The sequence below is a fragment of the Equus caballus genome, chromosome 1, assembly GCF_041296265.1.
Source record: "Equus caballus isolate H_3958 breed thoroughbred chromosome 1, TB-T2T, whole genome shotgun sequence".
Taxonomy (NCBI): domain Eukaryota; kingdom Metazoa; phylum Chordata; class Mammalia; order Perissodactyla; family Equidae; genus Equus; species Equus caballus.
In genome coordinates, this window is record NC_091684.1 from 33,936,768 (window position 1) to 33,949,890 (window position 13,123).

At 39.6% G+C, this 13,123-nt stretch overlaps 1 protein-coding gene across 16 annotated transcripts in view; it reads right to left on the reverse strand.

Moving 5' to 3' along the window:
- CC2D2B (coiled-coil and C2 domain containing 2B) overlaps window positions 1-13,123 on the reverse strand; it is a 103,030-nt gene that overhangs the window by 6,879 nt on the left and 83,028 nt on the right. For 14 of the 16 annotated variants that reach the window (XM_023641842.2, XM_023641863.2, XM_023641813.2 and 11 more), the window contains 6 exons: window positions 11,576-11,758; window positions 11,214-11,411; window positions 9,383-9,472; window positions 6,113-6,226; window positions 4,089-4,223; window positions 3,575-3,697 (listed from right to left, as the gene is read on the reverse strand). In XM_023641842.2, coding sequence (XP_023497610.1) covers window positions 3,575-3,697; window positions 4,089-4,223; window positions 6,113-6,226; window positions 9,383-9,472; window positions 11,214-11,411; window positions 11,576-11,758 — 843 coding nt within the window. The remainder of the gene's footprint in view (window positions 1-3,574; window positions 3,698-4,088; window positions 4,224-6,112; window positions 6,227-9,382; window positions 9,473-11,213; window positions 11,412-11,575; window positions 11,759-13,123) is intronic. The other 2 variants (XM_023641837.2, XM_070223695.1) reach the window with 1 other exon arrangement.

The following is a 13,123-nucleotide window of genomic DNA, read 5'->3' on the forward strand; positions in this document are numbered from 1 at the left end:
ATGAACTCCAGGGTTATCTTGCAGGAGCCACCAACTATCCCAGACAGGACAGGGAGACTGAATTCCCTGACTGCTGTCACCAGCTATTGTCTGCCCCTCCAAAATACTTCCCTTCCCCTAGGTGACTACCCCCACCCCATCCTGGCAACTCCTGTAGATTAATTAGGCCACATTTAGGCCTGAAAAAGAGGCCTGGGTTATAATGACTTGATAAGTTAATGGGGTGTTAGTCCACTTTCCTTTTCTGGCAAAGGCCCCTTTCTTTCAGGGAATTCATATCCTTTAAAACTTCAAGAGGATTTCCCTGTTAACTCCATCTCTGAATACCTATGTTCTCATCATACACACTCAAATTTGTGTTCTCAATTGTGATAAAAAAAACACAGTGTTTACTATAGATAGTGGTTTATTCTGGTATGTGTGTGGCAAGGCAGAAGACCGAAGGCCATTAACCCACAGGAAAGAAATCAGTAGAGATACAAGTCAAATGCAACTATGAGTTTTACATTTATAGACTCAACTTGGCAAAAGGGTTAGCTTCCACCCTCAGCCAGAATGGCTTTTAAAAACACAATTTTGGGGGCTGGCCCTGTGGCCGAGTGGTTAAGTTTGCGCGCTCCACTGCAGGAGGCCCAGTGTTTCGTTGGTTCGAATCCTGGGCGCGGACATGGCACTGCTCATCAAACCACGCTGAGGCAGCGTCCCATATGCCACAACTAGAAGGACCCACAACGAAGAATATAAAACTATGTACCAGGGGGCTTTGGGGAGAAAAAGGAAAAAAATAAAAATCATTAAAAAAAAAAACAAAAAAAACACAATTTTGATGGTGACAGCCCTTGCCTTGGTGACGTTGGCTTCTGACTGCCCTGAGGATAAAGGCCACAATACTTAACAGGTCTCTGCTCACCCTGAGCTCATCTCTGCTCACTCCCTGGCAGCGCTGGCCTTTCAGCTCCTTGACAGACATCTCCGTGCCACTGCAGGTCTTCCTGCCTGCTGTTCTTGCTCTCTGCTGGGACCATTCCCTCTAGGCCAGCTCCTGCTCACCCTTCCTCATTCTGCTGCTCATCACCTTTTTTTCCAGGAAGCCCCTGCAACTCCCCTTCCCTTCAGGTCCTCCTGCTGTGTGCTTGCTCCCCAAAGCACAATTCATTTCTTTTGTAACAGCACTCATCACTCTGTACTGCCAGTGCTTGCTTCCTTCTGTTTCCTCGTCTACAACACAAGCCCCGAGAATGCTGAGACACATCTTTTTCCTTGTGGTACCTATACCCAACATAGCGCTGGCTCAGAGCAGGCCCTCAAAAAAATTACCTGAATGAATAACAGATTGAGTAACAGTAAACAAAAAACCTCATCTCTAAATATATCATTCTCCTTCTAGGGGGCAGCAGTGCTTCAGTCACAACTTTGGGATGGGAAAAGCAAAGCATGGCCTGTGGATGCTGTAAATGTGGTTTGCTCAAGAGAGATAAGCATGATTCCCCTTCTTTAAAAGGACTTTACAAACAAGAAATATATAAAAATGTATGTATATGTATGAATGTATATATTACATATATGCTTGCATCTGCATGGAGAATGTTTAGAAGGATGCACAAGAAACTACTGACAGTGGTCATTTCTTAGAGAGTGGGGAAAAAGACGTTGAAGAAGCAAGAAACTCCATGTTATACACTCTGGTACTGTTTGATTTTTCTCCCCCTACAACCAGCATGCATTCTTTCTGATGTTGTGAACTGCCACAAAAATACAGACAAGCACAGAGAATAACGTACTGAACAGCCACCTGACATACCTACCACCTAGCTATATCTAATCTTTGCATTCTTTCGTGTTTGTTTTAGATTTTTAAAGAAGCAGTAAAACCCTACAGATAGACTTTAAGTACTCTGTATACTGCTCCCTGATCTCGTTCCTTTTTTTCCTCTCCCCAAAAGTAAACTTTAACCTAAATTTGCTTTTTATCATTCCTATGAATGCTTTTATACTATCACTATATATCTATATATACATAAACAACATATAGTTTTCAAATTCCATATGAATGGTTTTGTATTATATGTTTCACACATAATTTTGCCTAACATTACATTTTTTATATTCATTCATGTTGATATACATGGCTCTAGGTCAATGCTTCTCAACCTTGGCTGCAAATTGGCATCACCTGGGGAGCTTTAAATAATACTGATGGGTGGGTTCTACCCTCAGAGATTCTGATGTAATGGACATACAATCAAGTTGAGAACTACTGTAAGTTGGTTCAGACTTTTTTTTACTGCTGAATAGAAGATTTCACAGTATGAGTACTTCACAACTCATGTATCCATTTTCTGGTTGATGAATTGTTTCCAATTTTTTTTGCTATTTCAAGGAATTCTGTAACGAACATTGCTGTACCTGTCTCTCTATGCATGTTCCTGTAGGGCATATAATTAGAAGTTGAATTTGTAGATCAAGGGTTCAGCATCTTGAGCTTTACTAGACATCACCGTGCTGCTTTCCAAAGTGTTTATAGCAATTTATGCTCCTGCTATTTCTCTGCCTCTTTGCCAGTATTTGGTATGATCACACTTTTAAAAAGATTTTTGCCGATCTTACGCATGTGAAATAGTGTTCTATTGTTTAAATGGTATTTCCCTGATTATGAGTGATATTGAGCGTTTTGAATTTCTGCTTCTATGAATTGTCTTCTGCCTGTTTTTCTACTGTTCTTTTTCTCTTCTCATCCCCTCTCTCTCTTTTCCTCTGGGCTTACAGCTCCTAGTTTTTGGATTTTGCAATTGCCGGCACCCTGCTAAACCATGGCCTTTGATCCAGAAATAGCTGTTGAAATGGAATTTGGGATGCCTTCCCAAACCGATACTGAGTACCTCACAGATTCACTGGCTGAGCCATCTGGTGACTAGGTTGGCTCCTGATCTCAGGTCTGTGCTTTGGTCTCCTGCTTCCTGAGCCCCAGGCAGTGAGTCTGCAGTTTTTCTGCCCCATCTTCTTTCAAGAGGAGCGAAGTAAGGGAGCCCTATCATGGTCCCTGGCTTCAAAAAGTGAGACAGGCTCTGGTTCCCTGGATTTCATGAAGCATTTTCAGACCTTGCTGCCATCCCTCTTTCAGCCCTACTCACTGCTAGTATTTCTAACCTGTTTCTATACCATGAGATAACTATCATGGTTTGGAGCCCAGATAAGCCTTTTGTTTTTCGATTTTTGTATTATATCATTGCCATGGATGTGGAGCAAAAGGGCTAGGCCAAAGTAAGAACTTACTATACTATCTTGACATTATATTTTATGTTTTCGGATGAACACTTAAAAAATTTTATTTCAAAATCTAAATTCACACTTAAGATGATAACTTCTTCTCAATTCCTCTTTTCTGCAAGTAGAGGACAGGGATCAGAAGAGCCCAAACTTGGGCTGGATGGCAGAGAAAACTAGATTTCACTAATATTGCCAAATAATTCAATAACCAATCAGCTATATAAACATAACAAGAGCTGTCACAACTAGTTAAGATAAGCACCAATAGTAACTTTGATGCAGACACACCTGGAAAATTATTATTTACCTGTATGCTTTGTGCTTTTGTCCCTTGAAAACTTTTTGGAAGCAACTGTTTCCAGAAACTTTCCTTTGAATAGTCAAAATGTACAGCCACTGGTGTATTATTTCGTTGAATATTAAACCAGACCTATAAAAATATTTACATAAAATCAGTATAGGCCCACGGGAGCACAAAGCCCATAGCTGGTTAGGATGGAGCAAAATTGTATAGTCCTACTACGCAATGAAGTGGCGGAAGCCAAAGGAGGCTTTGAGGTAGGAGGTAAAGAGACTCCACAGGTATGTGAACATTCGACTGCTCATTGGTGCTCAGCCTTGGAGGCACTACAGAATCACCTGGGGGGGGCTTTAGGGATAAAAGATTTCTCTGGCCCCACACCTCGGGGATTCTAATTGAACATCTGTATTTTCTTCAGAGTTCCCCACATGATTCTAACGTATAGCCAGGGTAGAGGACCACTGGTTTGACACTTGAGGAGATAACTCAAAATAAGATTTTTTTCCCCCCATATACTTACATTTCCATCATCAAACAAACAGTCTACACTTTGTAAGGGACAAAATGAGTCAAACTGCTTATGACATTGCCCAGTCAATGGATTCCAAAGCAAATATTCATCAGTTTCTTGAGTTAATACATAAGCCACATGCCCCTGTATGAGGGAAAAGAGTTAGTCATTTTTGGTGGTGATTGATTTAACTCATTTCTGTATGTGGAAATTTTATGTAAGCATGTGATATCTTTGACGTCTAAAAGCCTTTTTTAGGACCTTTAAAATTTTTTTGAAAAGGGAAAAAGCCAAAGCTCCAGAAATCCTCAGGCCCAGGCTAGCATGAGGATTCAAATGAGAGACATTTTGAGCCAGCGCTGCCATGAATGGTCCTGCAGGGTGTACCCTCATGGCAATAAAATATGTTGTTCTAATAAAAGCAGCATACTATGACAATTTCCCAACAGCTGGTACTAACGTGTTCTGAGGTAGGGGCCCTTTGTCTAATTCACACAAAGATGCTATATGGACTAGCCCTGAGTAGAATATACTTGAAGACTGAGGGTGAAACACCAAGCAGGGTTAGGGAATGGAAACTTGCCTAGGGCTCTGAAAAATCAAGTGAAGTTAAAAAGCCACTAAATTGATTTTGAGAACAAGATCTGGAATTAAAGGCTAGAGAGAAAGTATATAGGAAACTATCTGAGGAATAAAAATAGTCATTATGTTATCGTTTTGCTCTACATGTATCTTTTGAAGCGTAAACCTTTCTTAGCAAAGAATAAAAATTTCAGGAAACAATAAAAAGACTATTTAACATTTATTGAGTATTTATGTACATCAGGTACTGTACTCAGCATTCTCAGCATTCACACTAATTTTCTCACTTTCATTCACTCCAAATTCTGTGAGGTAGGGATGATGATTATGTCCATCTTTCAGATGAAGAATCAGAGGGTATGGGGCTTGTCCAGGGTAAGAGTAAAGGGTATATTGCTGTTTGTGGAGGAGACAGCTGAGGCTCAGAGAAGTAAACAAGGCTGCAATCATACATCTAGTAAACGGCATTGCTGGGTTTTAAAACCCTCTCTGACCCCCAAACCCATATTCTTAACTGTGCTGTGCAGCCTGGTCTCCCTAACTCCAGAGCCTTGCTCTTTGTCACCGTGTTCATCTTCTCTACAGTAAAGAGGAGGCTTCGCCTCAACCACACAGCTGAGGGCTGCCACCCACTGTGTGAGTTACAGGTACAAATGCAACGTTTGTTGAACTATTGTTGACTGATTACTGCCATCTAGTGGCACTTAAAACTACAGTGGGGGAATCATACGGGGGAAATTAACCACAGGCTTTTAGTTAACAAACATGACAGAAATAATAAGCTTTGCCAAGGGAATGTAGAGAAATAAGTGACCATGACAAAAACCATAAACCAAGCTGGAAATTTTGATACTTATCAAGATATTTGTGGTAGAAATAGAAACAGCCCAAAAGAAGACAGCTTTCTGGAGGTATAAACTCAGGAACATACTATTAAGTTGTAAAAATTTCAGGTAGGCAAAATTTAATTTCTGGCCCACTTCTTGTACAACTGAGAACTGAACAGTGGAGAATAGGGAGAAGTATTTCTTCAGGATCTTAAAATACAGTATTAGAAACATATAAAGATGCCGGTGGTGACGATGGTTAACAACCACTCCAGCTACTACTGTGAGCCACACCACCACCACCACCACCACCACCGTTTATTACGTGCCTTGAACCAGGTGCTGCTATCACTGCCACATATTTATCATGTAATTTAATATTTCTAGTAACCCCCCGATGTAGCACTAGTACTATTTTACAAAGAAGAAAAACAAAAGGAAGTCATTCTTTACATTGCAGAAATTTTGATGAACCAACATTATTCTCCTAAATAAGTTTTTGCCCATGAAATTCCCTACCTAGCTTGTGAAAAGATGGAAGCCTGGGGTTGAAGTCTTTTAATCATGCAGCTGAAAGCTGATTAGTCTTGTTTACACTATTTAAATATTAACTCCAGCACTTACTTCCAACATTGAGGTTCCCAGGAGGACCAAAGCTTTCTTTCCAAAATACAGAAAGAAATTACAGAGAAGTATGGCATGCTCCTCCTTGTTTCCAATAGCCAAGCTGATGCAGCGCTAAGGCAAAACAAAGCAAAAGAACAGAGAAAAAAGGAAAAGAACGATGAGTAATGCAAGCATCCAACAGATTTAGAGCCCCTCTACTTCCTCCAGTTTCAAGCACACATATTTTTTACCAGGTCGCTAAGATGACTGCAAAGCTGAAAGCTCTGGTACCTTTTGCTGGATAAAACACTGGGGCATTAGAAGGAGAGAATATTAACTTGGAACACAGGGGTCATCTTTTTCAAAGGACAATTAGTGTGGATACTGTGTAAGTGACCAAATGATTTATCCAAAATGGGACATTTTTGTTTAGGACAAATATTAAACTGTCCTAGGCAAAAAGGGACATACGGACTGGCATTTTAAAAACCTCATCTGATAGGACATCTCAGTATTTTGGAGGAGGGGATCCTTTGGTCACTGGAGCTATACTCTGTCTTATATCAATATAGTGCTCTCATCTCAAAGAGAGGAAGAGATCTGAGTTGGAGCCCAATCAGGATGAGTGATTGAAACTTCTTCAACTGAAAGAGCTGAACAGCTGTGCTGGGTGTAATCAAATATAGGGTGACTGGTGAAGCAGTTGTAACAGGAGGAGAAAAGCACAGCAGAGGTGGCAGACTGGTGGTCTATAGTTCTAGACGAGAGGTATGTTTTATTTGGCCCCTGGAATGTTTTTAAAAATTGGAAGATCTCATATAAAATTCTGGATTTCTGGCTTCTCTTGAAAAATCAAAAGCTCTAACAACATATATGGGCCCAGATATTCATATGGCAATAATCTGTTGTTGCTTGGTAGCAGCTGCACCATTTAGATGGGACATGTGCTTTCCAGTTCATTATAGTCTCAGAGAAAGGGTTGTGGGGGCCAGGGAGATTGGGGAGGGGGACCTCAGTCATGGCAGTGACTATTTGCCAATCAATATGGAAGTATTTCAATGTTTTAACAACTGATATGGCCACATCAGTACACACCAGCTGAACATGATGGTGAGGGATGGAGGTTAAGGTGGATGGTAACTTGACTCCTCTGAAAGAGAAGTGTGAACAAAAGAGTGAAGGGGAGAATGTGAGCAGTCTTCAGTGTCAAGCCAAGGAGGTTCCCCTGACTGGATTTCACAAGAGGAAGAGGGAATGAATAAGAGTAGGTAACTAATGTACTGAGTTTCATCTAGATACGTTGTATATGTTATCCTTTCAAAACCCCTGTATGACACAGACAAGGAAACTGAGGTCCACAGAAGCTAAACAACTTATCTTAGGTCACCCAGCTATTAAGCGGTTGAAGCAGGAATTGAACCAAGGTTTCTTCGATTTCAAAGACTATGTTAGGTAGGAGAAAATAACTCCTGTCTTGTGACAATTTAATTAGTCACACACTCGTAGGCATTCCATGGCCAATGAGTTCATGTCAATGGGAAGACATTAGCCAAGAGGAATCCCATGCCTACTGTAACCTCTTGATTATGGGTACTGTTTGGATGGGGGGAGGCGGGGGCGGGGACTTGGGAGTACTAGTATTTGCCTGAATGGTTATTTTTATGGTTATTTTTAGCTATTTTGGAGGCTGTCTTTTAATGTTCGGCAGGATCATAATACCCCTGAACATATTCTGATTAATTCAGAGAGTCTCAAAAGTCTAGAGTTAATCACACCTTTTGGAGTCCTACCAGATTTGAATCACTGAATCACTGGGACCCCATGTTTGTGTCTTCCTTGTTCCCACTTAACAGAAGGCAGGGCAGTTGACCTATTAAGTTAGCCCTGTGCCCCCTAAATCCATTTCAGCTCAAATCGAGCCTCTAAAACATTCTAGAAAAGCAACAGGACTATTAATTCCAGATGGAAAGTGTCCCTCTCTTAGGCTCCCACCATACTAGCATTTTCCAATTAAAAATATTTATCGAATGCTTGCTAAATTTAAATCAGTGTACAAGTGATGAATATAAACATAAATAATAATCAAGTCTGCCTCTTCAGTCAAAGAAATTAAACTTGGGATGTATATGTACAGAGTAAGGGTATGGGGTCAATATATACGCAACTAAATATAATTTAAGGTGGAATGGAAGAAGTATTCTAATTAGAGTTGCCAGATTTGGGGGGAAAAATAGGTGCCCAGTTAAATTTGGATTTCAGATAAACAAATAATTTTTTGTTTGTTTGTTTTGGGGTTTTTTTTTTTTTTTTGAGGAAGATTAGCCCTGAGCTAACATATGCTGCCAATCCTCCTCTTTTTGCTGAGGAAGACTGGCCCTGAGCTAACATCCGTGCCCATCTTCCTCTATTTTATGTGGGACACCTGCCACAGCATGGCTTGACAAATGGTGCATAGGTCCGCACCCGGGATCAGAACCTGCAAACTGCGGGCTGCCGAAGCGGAACATGTGCACTTAACTGCTGCACCACCAGGCTGGCCCCTAAACAAATAATTTTTTAGTATACGTTCCAAATATTGCATGGGGCCTGTTTGTTATTTGGCAACCAGTCTAAGGAGAATTTTAATCCGAGTGCTAAGGAAGAACACTGCTATACAAGCTCTTCATTCAGACATGGGGAGACTGGGGAAAGCTGCTGGGAAGTGGTGGTATTTGCCCTAGACTTCAGGTCTGACAGTGACAAGCCATATTGCTCTCTGAAGAATGTCATATTATACTCCTGGAATTCCTGTCGACTCAAAATATTAATGAGCTATCAATTATAATGTTGAGTAAGATTTTTGGTCTTTAAGAATTATTTCTATGAATTCTTATAGCGCTGAAAATGATGTACTAAATTATCAAATGCTTTCAAATTTCACAAGGCAATGTACTACGTAAGTGCATAATATTTTCTTAAAAGCTTTCTTTTAGAAAAAAGCAAGTAGGGGCTGGCTCCATGGTCCAGTGGTTAAGTTCGTGCGCTCCGCTTTGGCGGCCCAGGGTTTCGCCGGTTTGGATCCTGGGCGCAGACACGGCGCCTCTCATCAGGCCACGCTGAGGCAGTATCCCACATGCTACAACTAGAAGGACCACAACTGAAATATGCAACTATGTACTGGGGGGGGATTTGGGAAGAAAAAAAAAGAAAGAAGATTGGCAACAGTCATTAGCTCAGGTACCAATCTTTTTTTTTTTTAAAGCAAGCAATAAATACTATACTTTTTAATTATAAAATGTAATTTGTTACCTCTGATGTCATCCATATATCAAAACCATCATTTTCATCCAGTGTATCAGGCATAATAGGAATCAAAGATACAAAGCGAGCAATGAGGTCCTAGAATAATATTAACTGACATTTATTGAGTGCATATTATATGCCCATCACTAAGCACAGTACTTCACATGCGTTATCATCACATTTAGTGTATCCTACAAGCCTATGAAGTACATACTATTATTATTTTTGTTTTACAGAGGAGGAAACAAGCTTAGAGTGCTAAGACAACTTGCCCAGGGTCACACAGCTAACACAATATATGGGGTCTCTGGGAATAAGCCCAGGTTAGCCTGACTCCAGAGCATGCCTGTTAACCACTACATTTCATTGTAATAAATTATTAAAATTTTAAACATGATATATTACATATATCCTTTAAAACATAACTGTTAAAAAATTGAACAAAGATGAAGAATGGCAAAAGTTTGATTTGCTTCTAGGTTCAAAGCCTATCAGGGTTATTTTTGTTAATATAAGCAGCAAGTAGATTTTGGTGGTCTGCTTTCTCAAACAACAGAAGTTATACTGTGGATTGTTCCCCCTACAGGTCTGGAGACAAGGACTCAGACTAAAGGAGGAAAGGAGGAAGGGATACAAATAAAAAATGAATTAACACAGAAAGTTCACTAACATTTTCACTGATTTACAATAGCCACCATTTATATACTGTTATGACCACCTACACTGGTCATGTTTCTGACTCATGCAATTAACTAAACATAGTTCACAATCCTTGGTAAGCAAAGGAGCTGGGATTTATATTTTTTTAAAAAGACAAAGATTGTCTCTGAAAGAAATCTAAGAGCATTACTATGTCCTTGGACTTTGGGTGGCAGGAAACAAAGGCAGGAAGAAACCCATGACGGAAAAGCAGAGTGTAGGAAAAGGCAACCTAAATTAGGGCTTTTGATTTTAGCTTCAAGAATTCACCTAACGGAGCTTCAATGGACAAATAATATAAATGTTCTGAGGAAAGCCAAAAGACTTGATCAAACCTGAATAAATAAAAGGCATAAGTGATTCTTCATAGACATCCTTTAATCAAAGCTTATTTTCTTTTTCAGGGGGAGCATTATATTTCTGATTTCATATTTTCCTTTCTCAAAATGGAAGGAGCTATGTCCTCTTTTTGAGTCTATAATGAATAAAGTTTCATTTTATATGAAATTAAATTTTGAGTGTCTCTTTTGTCAGCTGGTAAATAGATGTGCACAAAGCCACAGAGAGATGGGGTGGGAAGTGTTATGCTGGTGGTTTACAGAGCAAAATAGAACATAGTTTCTTCATTCCCACATACAACAAGAAGCAATCCTTAGAAGGACAGAACCCGTTTAAGAACATAACCTTTTATTTTGCCTAGAAGTCAAAGGAATTTTTCTGTCGTTCTTCAAAGTTTGGTAGAAAAGTTGGAAAGCTATTGTAGTCTTGTGACTGGTGTGGCAACAGTGACCCTCCAGTCCAACTGGGCAGAAAAGAAGGGGATCAGGGAGAAACGTTTTCTTTCATCTGGGGCTCAGGAGGACAGATTGCAACACAGATGGTTTCTCTCTCAGGAAACTGTCTTTGAAGGTAAAACAATTTTAGTAAGAAAGTTATACTCAAAGTTAATATAAAAAAAGTAAACAAGTTAAAATAAATGTAAATTTAGACTGATGAAAATGTTCTAAAATGTACTGTAGTGATGGTTGCACAACTCTGTGAATATACTAAAAACCACTGATTTGCACACTTTAGATGGGTGAAATACATGGTATATCAATTATATCTCCACAAAGCTACTGAAATAAATATAACTTACAAGTGTTGCATTCGAATCATGAAGAAATATATCCAGGAGTTGTTGAGGTGGATTTAATGCCTTGATATATCTTGTTACTAAGATCTGTATCCCTTCATCATTAAAAACCGTAGTTATGATTCTTCGCTTGGGAAACAGTGCCTTACAATTTCTCTTAAAAATCCGTGCTCTCTCCAAAACATCTATTTGATCTGAAAACTAGAATCAAGTTTAAAATATTTCAACATCGTATCATATTGTTCCTACAGGAAAATATCAAGAACCAATGTTCATTTTTGCCAGTTTCGAAATTATTACTAGTTTTTAAAATAGTTTTCACTTCTTTGATAGTGTATATAAAAATAACTCACTGTAAAACTTACCTTGTCTAGTTCTGGATTACAGGTGACATACGATATTTGAGGTTCAATGGTAGCAAAAATATTTAAGAAGGCACATTCTCTTAAATTCTGCCCATTATAATCTTCTTTAGGAGACACATAAGTCTTACTCCAAGTATACCCAAGCAAAACTGGTGGAATATTTACTTGAAATGTTCCACTAACCTGAAAGAACATATCAATATAATAGATTCTACGTGATGAAAATAAACATCAGTCAAATATAGTACAGCCCAGCTCAGTCTTCTCCATAGGAGGAAACAGGCTTGCAAAGGTACGAGTTGGTTCTACTAATATACACTTGTACAAGGATGATCAGCTTCTCCATGGCGAGCTGTTCACAGGCCCTTTGACACCCTGGGTCCCTGTCTAATACGTACTGTGTGGAGAGGGCAGGAATAAGAAAGGGATGAAATGAGGAAGCAAGTTACTGTACCAGAGTGATAAAAGCTCTTAGACAATCTACTTCAAGCTCAGGGAAGAGGCTAAAAGACCACGTTACATTTTGCACTGGGTGTAGAAAAAAAAAAATGTAACAACTCAGAGGTCCACAAGAGGAGAGATCTTGTGTGTGTATGTGTTAGGAGGGACAAGATAATTTACAATAATAATAACTATTAACAATAGCTAATAATTATTGAGCCCTTATTATGTGCAAGGCACTGTGCCAAGTGCTTCATATAGATCATATCATTTAATAAGGTACATACTGCTCTTATCTCCATAGATGAGGAAATTAGGGCTCAGAGGACTTAAGTAATTTGTACAAGATCACACATCTAATGAGTAGTGAAGCCAGAATTACAGCCCAGGTTTGCCCACCTTTGAAGCTCACATTCTTAACTACCTCTCTTTCCTAGAGTCTGGCCTGAGACTGAGAGACAGCCTCAGGGATTTACAAATGTAGGAAGCCCTGTACTTCCAACAGCTTAAGTCTCTATTGCTCTTTATTTGCAGCACTTACATCTGCAAAATGCTCCCTCATGACTTCCTGTGAATGCATATTTTGCAGACATTTCTACTCTCCTTCCTAATATCCATTCTCTCCTCCTTTCTTACCAACAGTTTTAGATGGCAACATGACAGCCATGTAGCAGCCAAGTCACATAAATAAAAGGTAAGAAGTCTGACAGGGTTTTCTGGGGGAAGTCTCTGTTTTACCTCCTCCTGTCTGCAACAGGAATGTGAGGTTGGAAGTGCAGTGAACAATTTGCAATTATGAGGACGAAAGCCATATAATAAGCACCAGAACAGAAAGACAAAAGGAGCTTGGATCCTTGATGATATTCTTGAGCTGCTGCACTGGCATCTAGACTTCTTTTTAGGTGAGATAACTAGACCTCTTAACCTCACCCACTGCTAATCAGGTTTTCTGTTGCATACGGCCGAATGCAGGGCTAACTGAGACACACATGATTCCTTCGGAATCAAATGCGTGAGTTTGCTTGACCAACTCATCTTTAGGGACTTGATTCAAAAGTTATCACCTCTGTAAATACTTCCCTGACCTTTCATTCTCCTCTTACCCAC